Here is an 11473-nt window from a genome sequence, read left to right on the forward strand (position 1 = left end):
AACCGTTTTTCTATGAATTTCCGCCGGCTTACCGTTTTGATGGTTTAAAAAACGTATGACCCCACGTATTTCACACTCGGCGGCAACGTCAATTTTCCTGCATAGTTTTGAGCTGTCTGCCAGAGGTCGCCAAATGTCAATACACCACTCGCTGCCGAGTACTAGCAGTTTAAAACAAGCATTTTCTCTGCTCGACTCTGTTTAACTATAGATTCTAGTAGCAATCTCTGGTTATCATTGGAAAATGTTTCTGCTTACTATAGTTTCTATGTTTCCACTTATGATAGTTGCTTGGGTCTTTATGCTATTATCCATATTTTTAGAGAGCATTGAAAAGCAGAAATAAACCTGTCAGGTGGGGAAGCCTATTAGGGAATGTAAATAATTTTGAAATCCTCCATTAAGTTTCCAATAGAACTGCTGAACCTTGTACCTACTATTCACATTGCTACCGCTAACACCTTTTTTGTAATATATATTTGTATAGAAAAGGCAGGCATTTTTTCATACCCACTCTGTTGCTCTAACAAATTTAATTTTAATCTGTATGACACCATATTCTTGTCGCAATACGTTTTTCTTTCAGCTGTGGTTTATTACCACAGGTAAATTTATTACATGTGGTAATAAATTACCACATGGTAAATTAGGTATGCAAAAATTTTTTTTTTTTAATTGTGAAAGAAGAAATTGCAGACTATTGATCATCCAAATCATTTGAGGATTCAAAAATATTTTTTTCAGATAATTAATTTGTAATCTGTAATCATATAAGAAGATATAAAAGTTATATTTATGTGTGATTTAGTAGATCATGTAATAGCACTAAACACCATAATTGGACTCTAATGTTTTCTGGATATGTTAAAAGTCCAGAAACATGTTTTCTTGCTACCAAATCTTACATGTTCCCATTAGCTGGATTTGAGGATCATGTCATCTTCACTTTGTAAGATTTTTAAAATTGATTTATGGTAATATCCTACAAAGTTTTTTGGATGAATATTACTTTACTGTTAAATATTCTTTGACTTCAGTGCAAATACCATGTCATTAATTTTGAAATAATGATTGTTTCTAACTGATCTGATGTAGTTTACAAGTTATCTCCTAATGACATATTGTAATATTGTTACTTCTGTTAAAACAGTTTAAGTTAGTTAACCTCTAGTTTGATGTTCTACACTTCAGTATTACCTTCTGACCACTTATTATGTGGTTAAACTTTGGCAGCACATGTACCTTTGCTTCTTTCTAATGTTTATGTATCATTGACTGCCCTTGATCCATTAGCATTTAATAATATTAACAGCATATAATAAAACTATACCCGATCTTATTTAATTTCTGTGTTTGTTATTAAGCCTGTCTTTCGCCCTTGGTATTTTATGATTTATTGAAGAAAGCATTGGTCATTAGAATTTGAACCCACTTTACTTCCTTTGATTTTCTGGAATGGTACTTTTTACGTTTTACGGAGACATCATGTTAAGTGGATGCTGTTTATTACTGTCTTAAATCGCATGACATTAAGGTAATGAGAGAATAATTTATATTTATGTCCTACCTCTGGTTTAAAGTGGTTTGTATCCACTGTTCAGAATATTTCTAATATCAGTCATTCATTGTCTCATTTTCTTATATGTTAATTATTTTTATAATGATAGGGTAGTTATAAAAATTAAAAAATATCTGCATTTAATTTCAAATAGTGAAATATGGTTCACTCTTTTGCCCTCTGTGTATATGTATTTAGTTAAGTGTGTTGTTCATCAAACTTCAGAAAAGATTGACTTTAGATGTGACTAATAGAGAGTTTTGCTTTTGAATGAATCTATGATTGGAATGTATGAAAGCTGTGTGCTAATATATCAGCTTCTCTAAATCTTCATTTATTTTTCAGGCTTTATGATCTGACATGTTATAAAAAATGACTCACCTATCCGTGGAGAAAGTGGTGAAGGCATTACTGTTTAATTAAGACTGTATAGACATCACAGTCTGATTTGATTCTTAAAATGCACCCTCCTTAACAGATTTTTAAAATTTTATTTCAACAGCTTCCACCTTTCTCAATTATCTTGCCCTAAGCGCCCATTAATTATCCACATTGCAATATTATGCATTCACATGTTCGTTTGAGAGATTTTCTTTATGGTTCTATATATAAGACTACCAACTAAATAGAAGTTAGATTTGTAGTTTTTATACACTGAGGAATTATAATTTCTGGGAGCTTTAAAAATTTATGGAAGGGGCAAGTTTTTCAGGTGATTAAAATTAATGTGGAATATATATTTTTAAACATTTAATTGTTATTATATTGTTTGATTTTTTAAAAATTATTTTTGATAATGCTTTACACATGTAAAACATGTTAAATTTGTCGCATGAATTGCATAATAAGAGGTTTGCTGTGTATTATTTATCTGTTTACATGTTTTTATATATCTTATTTTATAGGTCTGAAGATTTGGAAACCGTACATTTAAATGAACAAAATGTTAATCCTGGTAAAGAAAAGACAGGGCCACAAGATTTTGAGTTACGTAAAGTTTTAGGAAAAGGTGGTTATGGTAAAGTTTTCCAAGTACGGAAAGTTACTGGTCAAGATGCCGGTACAATTTTTGCTATGAAAGTTTTGCGTAAAGCATCGATTGTACGTAATCAAAAAGATACGGCTCATACTAAGGCTGAACGTAGTATTCTTGAAGCCGTTAAGGTATGTATATTTTTTCCGTAGTTTTAAATCATTTATGTATTATTAACTTCCTTAATCCCAGTTTAATTTATATAAAGTTATATGTATTTGAAATTTTGTGTAAATTTACAAATAAATATTTTTTTTAATATCGTGTAGTTTTGTTCATAATGAATCGCCAGCAGAAGTACAGCAAAAAAAAATACAGACCTTTCAAAATATCTCATTATATGATGAATAGTTTATTAATATGAAATGAAGAATAAAGTTAAATTGGAGAAAAAGAAATTGCATCCTAATTATGATTAAAGAAAATTTCCTTAATTTTGAGTTTTTCTCTAACCAAATTCAAGAGTATTCACATATATGTAAACGATATAAACTACCGAAAAAAAGATAACAAATACAAGTGTGTTCAGAAAATAGATAGCATTTAGTTATTTTAAAAAAAAGTAGAATTATTTTATTACCATTAAATTAGATTTCAGCATAGTTGCTGTTCATGTAACATATTGGTACATGTAGATATCAGCCCTATTCATAGAACTCTGCTGCCTGTAACTTGAACCAATTCTGAACATTCTCCTTCACTTCTGAAATTACAGCTGTCAAGAAATTTCTTGAGGTGCATAAGCAGATAAAGATCCATTAAGTCTAAACTGTAGAAAGTTGAATGGATTATTCCAGCAAAATTAGTTGAGCATTTCTGTGAAACACATGTGGCACATGGCAATGTGTTGCCATGTAGCAAGTCAACACCAGAACTCAGTAGGCCATATCTTGTAAGTTTTTAGAGTTTGACAGTACACTTCATCGTTGTTATGCCTTGTGCAGGAATTCCATTAACAAAATTCTCTGACTGCTAGAAGGCAACGTATATGATTATGATTTTTCATGCAGAAAGAATCATATAAATTTCTTGGCATTCAGGAAACCAATATGCTGTCTTTATACTGGTTGCTTGTTTTCTTTTATAACATAGCAAATCTATAGTTCATTAACGGTGACAAACCTTTTACAAAAAAAAAAAAAAAAAAAAAAAAAAAAACAGTTTTTTCCAAGTTCATATCACTACAAAATTTACAAGGCCATTCCTGTTTATTTTATTTCATGAACGTTTGCTAACATTTTTGTAGTTAAACTGTTCAATCTAAATTTCATGCAAGAAAGATGTTGAGTTGTCAGGGAGTTGTAGAGACAAATTGGAAATTGTGAATTCTCTATTGGAATAAATTTCCTCTTGAACTTTGTACAGCAAATGTTCATCAGTTTGGAACAAGGGCACGGTGTCTGTCTTCACGAATGTCTCCCTTCCCATGTTAAATATAATAATCCTCTTTCTCACCATACCTTACCTGCAATCACATTGAATTCATAAACTTCACAAATCTCAATGTAAATTTCATGTGGTCTAACATTTCTCAAGTTCAAAAACTTGATTACCGAACATATTTTTCAACTTTTAGGTCATTTGATTGTTTTAAACTGATAACAATGCATACTGATTGCCACCATAAATGTAAATAAAAAAATTGCTGGGCTATTTCATTTTTGCGTGAGAGAATGAGAGAAAATAATTTGTAAGGCATTGACATTGGCAGGTGCATGGGAGATGTATGAGGTCTGTTAAGAAAATAACCAAACATTATTAATTATGTGCCAACAGAGATATTTAGTGATATGGCAGCAATGTGAAATTTTCCTCTGTAACCACATGTTCTTGGATTGTTATCTTATTTAGTTTTCATGTTGTTGTTATTTGAGTGCAATGTTTTTAAGTGTTCGCGATTTTTGTAATTCGCAGTTTTCAGGAGCAGCAATACAACATAAAATTTTGCATGAAACTGCAGGAAACTTTCACAGAAAAGTAGTCGTCAGTCAGTTGAAGATGACTATCAACCAGAAGGCCTTCGGCTTCAACTGATGACAGCCATGTTCAGAAAATCAACGACCTGGTGCGTGCAAATCACCAATTGGCTGTCAGAGAACTTGCAGAAGAGGTTACCATCTCAGTTGGATCATGCCGTGACATTTTGACTAAAAAATTGAACGTGCATCAAGTTGCAGCAAAGTTTGTTCCTCGTTTGATGATCAAACACAAAAGAACACGGAAGAAGAACATTGAGTGGAAATTTGCCAGCAACTTCTTGAACAAGCCAGTGATAAAACATTCATGCAAAGGATCGTAATGGGAGGTGAAAACTGAGTTTACGGCTACAACATCAAGACAATAGTTCAGTCATCACAATGGATCAGCAAAGGATTTTCACTCTCCAAGAAAGCACATCAGTGTTGATGCGATGTCAAAGTGATGATGCTCTCTGTTTTTTTTTTTCTTTTTTAGATTTTAATGGAATTGTGCCTTTTAATTCTTGCCTCAAGATGAAACAGTGAACTATGTGTACTGTCAAAGCGTTTTACAACAGTTACGTGAAAAAAGAGACCAGAGGTGTGTCGAGACAACTCACGGGTCCTTCATCACGACGATGCACCTGCACACTCAGCTTTGTCAATTCGTCAGTTTTGTGCCAAAAATCAGACGACTGCCCTCCCTTAGCCTACCTATTCACCAGACCTGGCTCCTTTTGATTCTTTCTTATTTCCGAAATTAAAGTCAGTGATGAAGGAATACCGTTTTGTGACTATTGATGACATTAAAGCACATTCATTACGGACCTTATAGGCCATTTCAAATGAAGCTGTCCAGGACTGCTTCGTAAAGTGGAAACACCTCTGGGAAAATGTGTGAATAGGGGAGGGGAGCACTTTAAAGGAAATGAGGACCAATAATCTGTAAAATTAATAATAAAAATTAAAAAAATAAAGTTCAGTTATTTTCTGAACAGACCTCGTACTTATTTTCTGGCTACATTTCATGAAACAAAAAGTAACTGATTTCACTGATATCTGTAACTACTGCTGGCTGTATTACATTTGATGTCTAGCTGTAATGCATTTCTTTTTACTATGCTATTTAAGTTTTACCATGATGTTAACGGTCATGCACTTCTTCTTTGCCCCTTCTACTTACCGTTCTGTAATAGCCTTCAGCAACCTTCTGTCATCATCCTCATTGTATGATTGCCTAATAATTAGTTCCACTTCCATAATTCTTAACATTTACATTCGTTATCCTTCCTACTCCAAGATTTTTTCTTTGTTGTCAAAAAATCCTTTTCTATTGCAAGTAACTTATCTAGTTCCCTCTTGCCCCATGTTATGTTTCTAACACCACTTTTCCTAAAACACAAGTAATCCCGAAAAAATATTTTTTGAAATTACAATGGCCTTTCTACCCAGAGTAACTACTCAACACTTCTGTTGAAATTCCATTTCTAGCCAAAATTGAACCGAAAACAAATTTTTATTTTTTTAAATCATTTTTTACTTTAAATTCATCATGGTTATTATCCTGCAGATTTAGATTTATTTTAAGAAAAACTAAGTGTAAGTTATACATTAAGTTGGTATCTTATATTGGTCGCTTTCTTAATTGAAGGGTGCAAAGATTAATAAAAAAGATGATATTAGAAATATAAAGCAGGTAAATAGAAATTGTTAAATATCATGAGTATGTTAAAATTAAAAAAATTGTTGAGTACAAGTGGATAAGTCTGTGTCAAACCATTCTAATAGTTAATGAGAAAAAATTAATTAAAAAAATAATTAATGTTTTTATTTTAGTGTTTAAGGAAATTATACATCTTTGGTTGTATGTTCTTTTAGTTCTTTTAGAGAACCTAATACAGTGAAATATTTAATCGTAATTACTGACAAAAATCATTATTTATAGGAAAAAATCATATGAGTTATGTCATGTATAATTAAATAAATTCACTTATTCATTATTAATCAAGTCTTAGTAATTAGATTGAAATGTTGACAAATAATGATTGTATTAAAACTGATTTATTATAAAAGAGATAATAAATTAATATTAATGTTGTGAATTATTACTATTATATTAATATACTGTTGTGGGATATAAATTAACTAACTAGTGAAACTGTAACCTTGTAATCTATTTGCCTGCGGTAGGTAAAGGTGTATAGCAACAGTGTTGTTTTAAACAGTTTTTTCCATAGTCAATAGAATTAGAAATTCATAGATAATAAAATTATTATTGACATGTAAATAAACAAATAGTAAAAAATATTTTTATCTTATCAAATTACTTAAACGGTATTTAAATATTTATCGTTATGAATGATGTAAATACAATTAAATTTTGTGAATTTAAATTATCATTTTTTTAAAATGATTAATATTTATAAAATAACATTTTTGTTATCAGTAATTGAAAATATTTTTGTAATTTTAGGGATTAATTTTCAGTTAGCCTCATGAATGAAAATTATCTGCAATGTCAGTAGTTATGTGGTAACCTTGAGCTTTCATTTATTATACAGTTTTGAAAATGTGGTATTTTGAGCGACCAATGAGATTTTACTATCTTTCAACTCATTCACATAACTCACTTTATACAAAATAAATATTTATTTAAAAGTGCAAATCTTCTCGCATTTTTAAGTTTTCATTACTTTCTTTTTTTAATGTATGGATATAAATTTTATAATAATATTTCTAGTTACTTTTTTTAATAACATTTTGAAGTAATGTTATTTTCTTATATAAAAAAAGTAAATAGTGTATTGAATTAAAATATTTACTTATCAATAGTTCTCCAAACTAACTTTTATTTATTTATAAGTTTACAATTCAGAGATAAACAAAAGATGCCATAATGACATACAATAGAAAATATTCTGAGGTAGATTAGAACAATAGAAAATAAATGAAAGTGATTATACGATTATGAAAAAATACATAAACATAAAGCTAGAACCAAACATTTTCACACAAAACTATTTTCTATCGAGTTAGAAATGTTTACATGAATTAAAAAATAGAAACAATTCATCATTGTTAGGGCTAATTGATTCAGTTTAATTTTTCCCATATGTAATACAAGGTCTGAATGTACGTTAATTTATCTTTTGTTTGTGAAAATCACAAATAAATACATGACTCAAATGAAATTATTAATTATTTTATTTAAATTTTTTTTCATAATTTGTTTCATGCAGTAGAAGCATAAAAATTTTATTTTTAACTTATATATAAAAATAATTAGTCGTCAGAAATCATAACTTTAATAATTCAAAGTTTCTGATAAACTGAATGGTTTTTAAATTGGTGGTGATCTGGACTTCTATATGTCCTACTTAGATCACATCTCATATCTGTTCTTAAGAGTTCCAAGGTATAATTCTATTCCCTTGGGTTTTTGCTTTTGCGCATAATTTACTGTTGATCTCAAAGCCGTAGTCTGATTTATCTATGTTTTTATTCTTTAAAATTTTAATTCTTTAATGTAAGTGGTTTTATTCCGATTAGTTTGTTACCATTTTGCTACATAGAATTTGGGGTCTTTGGTACAAAAAATAATATGATGTAAACATAAGAGTTAATGGTCCGTGCATATCTAGTAACACAAAACTAAGAAATAAAAAACACAATTTGAAGATAACAGATTCTAAAGTAGGAAAATTTTTTTTTCTGATGCTATAGAAAATGAAGACAGTAGAATTTTTTTTTATTATAGTTTTTGCTATTGCAGCTAGAAAATAAAAGATATGTAGCTTTTATATTTTGATTATAACAGGTAGGAAAACCAATATTTTTGTTGTATTCACAGAGAAACATATCTTAGAGATTTTGGTGGGTTATTTCGATTACAGTTTCTGAGAAACATAGACAAATGTGTACTGTGATTGTAATCCAGTTGAAACCTTTAATATGCATGAGCACATGCTGTTTTAAGTGAATACTGAAACTTTTACTTTATATGAACTTTTTTCTTTTTGTTTCTTCCACATAGTATGTAAATTTTTTTACAAATTAGATGAACTATAATGGGTATACTACAGTCAGGTTTTTCCAGTTTTGTAGTTGATGGTATAATATGAATGTGTTCATGTAAGAGTTTTTAATTTACATTAACATCTGAATTGGGATTAAAAAATGTGTCCACTCTTTGTGTGAGAAAAACATTTTATAACAGTTGTAGTTAATAACAAACATTGAACTATGTTACATAATTGATAAAATAATTATATAAATAAAAGAACATGGTAACTTAGCTAACAAATGAGAGAGTAATTTTACAATGTATATATAATTTTAAATAAAGTGCTTACATATAGTAGAGCAAGATTATTAAATCTTTTCGATATAAATAGAAACTTCAGTTATATAATGACAACAGGATAATATACATAAAAATGTATGTATACCTTACTGATTATACAATTTATCAGTTAGCTAACTTTAGAATTACAAAAATTAAATAAACATAAAGGTAAAAATTGCATTATACAATTTTAAAATTTTTATTAAAATAAACTGTAGTTTATTTTGTAACTACCTGGACCTGACCTTAAAGCTCTTTCACCTCAACTTTTTTTTTTTACAACAGCAGTTTTTCTGTAGTAAAATATAAACTGTTTATTTTGTAGCTACCTGGACCTGACCTTAAAGCTGTTTCACCTCAACTTTTTTTTCTACAACAGCAGTTTTTCTGTAGTAAAATATAGTAAGATGAACTGTTACAGAAAAAATAATATTCATCCGCGAAATTCAGTTACCAATAAAGATGAGAAAAAAGCAATAGAAGAAAATTAATCTTTGTTTTACTATATATGTATTAATATTTGTTACTTGCTAACTTTGAAATTAAATTAGTATTCTGAACACATGAGAATACTAATACTGTTTTAAACAGTTATGAATTTTACTCATTTTTGTTACATTTTTGAAAACTTGTATTATTTTTTTAATGTACAACAGTTAAATGATCATGATTACATGGTGTTATCATCATGTTATTAAAGATTTACCAGTTTAGTTTGACCAGTGATAATGAAAAAGAATTAATACAACTATGTAAATATATATTTTGTCTTGTACAACATGTCGCACACAATAATATTTTTATTAAATTTGTTTTTCTTTAATTTTTTTAAATGGAAATTCCAGGAGTGAAGTGAAATTGAATTGGTGAAAAAACTAATTAAAAATAAAATATTCTTGATTTTTTACTGTTATTAAGAAGCAAATGTTACCATAATAGCTTTAACCTCAAAAATATAGATTATAAAAGTTTCATTTTATATAAAAGAGTAATTTTAGTATAATTAATTATGATGTTATATTTAATGATATAGGATTACTAGAAATGTAAAGAACAGTACACCACCTTATAAATGTACACCACCTTATGAGAATTGCATTCTCATATTTATGTTCAGAATTCAGCTTTTTTTTTTTTTCAACGTAACATAACTTAATTAGATTATGATCTATGACTACATCAGTGTATGAAAATAAAATAGCTCTAAATCAGTTTGATTTCTTTTATCATTATAGAAGAATATTGCAGTAAAATGGTTCCTTTTTTTAATTGATAATGTAAAAATCAGATCTCATGTAAAATACTGTTCTTCACAGAAATTTAATTATTTGAAACATAAATATTACCTCTTCATTCTGTAAATTGAACTATTTTACTATTCATAATGCTAATTGACTGCTTAACTAAATAATAAACTAGATTTATCTGTTGGATAATTCTACATGTCATTCGGTTCTGTAAATGTATGACAGTTTTCTTTAACCTAAATTATTCATAAGCCTATTATTTACACACACTATTCATAAGCATTTGTCTCTCAGACTACTCCTTGTGGAAAAATTAAAAAGGAACACTTACTTTAATAAAGATATAAAAGCTATAAAATAATAAGTGAACAGATGTGCTTTTTCTTGAACAAGACACTTTAATTTCAGTTCACACAAACTGTCCTGTGGTGCTCAAGAACATGTATCGTTGACACTTGAAGCATTTATATGGTGTCATTCTCCACTTCTTTGAGGAGCAATACGCACATAATTTCCTCTGTTGTGCTTCTTGACGTTCTTCAACAGATGGAAATTTTTCACCAATGATGTCTTTTATTTTTATCTTCAGATGTCTCTGTAAAGTTGGGAGTTGACATCTTTCTTGTAACCATGGAAATATAAGTCCTTCGCATATTATTTTTGTGAACTTGTCATGAAACTGGTTTCCTTTTCTGTTCCATCACTTTATGTACATAATTAACATGAGTTCACATGAGTGCTGTTGATCATACCATAAAAGAAGCAAAGGGGCTGAAGCAAAGGAGGGGGGGGGAAGCAAACATTCATCTTTTTGCTTTTCTATTGCAGCTCATGTTACTGATCATTTCATCAAACACATCAACTGCGCCTTTGGTTGATTTATAGAACATCACAATGTTCTATATTTGTTCTTATATTTGAGTTATAAATTGGTTTGCTATTGAGGATTTAATGGTTAAGCCAAACGCTTCTAAGGGAGTTCAGCATTCTTGGCATTATTGTTAAGCATTTGTCTAATGATTAATATTCTGCCTGCTTACTCTAGAAAATTGTGTTTTTGGACTTGAAGACCATTTTTACCTCTCAAAGTTATTCGTTTAGGAAGTACAATATTTATATGGCATGCCAAAGAAGAAAAGTTCACAGTAATTGCATCTCTAGTATTACATATGGTATTTGCTGAAAATCTAGTTAAGCCTTTTATTTCATCAGGCTCAACTTCCATTTTGGAATTTCTGTTAGATGAAGTTGAATTTTCTATCTGAAGGAATATAATCCTCATCACTACAACTATCATTTATATAAACTGTCATAATTGTTTCTAATTGAAGA

The 11473-nt window shown here is 29.2% G+C and overlaps 1 protein-coding gene across 1 annotated transcript in view; it reads left to right on the top strand.

The window, feature by feature from the left end:
• S6k (Ribosomal protein S6 kinase) overlaps positions 1-11473 on the top strand; it is a 96570-nt gene that overhangs the window by 32894 nt on the left and 52203 nt on the right. Inside the window, exon 3 of the mRNA XM_075364589.1 lies at positions 2464-2722. Coding sequence (XP_075220704.1) covers positions 2464-2722 — 259 coding nt within the window. The remainder of the gene's footprint in view (positions 1-2463; positions 2723-11473) is intronic.

Source organism: Lycorma delicatula, chromosome 4 (assembly GCF_047948215.1).
Source record: "Lycorma delicatula isolate Av1 chromosome 4, ASM4794821v1, whole genome shotgun sequence".
NCBI classification, from domain to species: domain Eukaryota; kingdom Metazoa; phylum Arthropoda; class Insecta; order Hemiptera; family Fulgoridae; genus Lycorma; species Lycorma delicatula.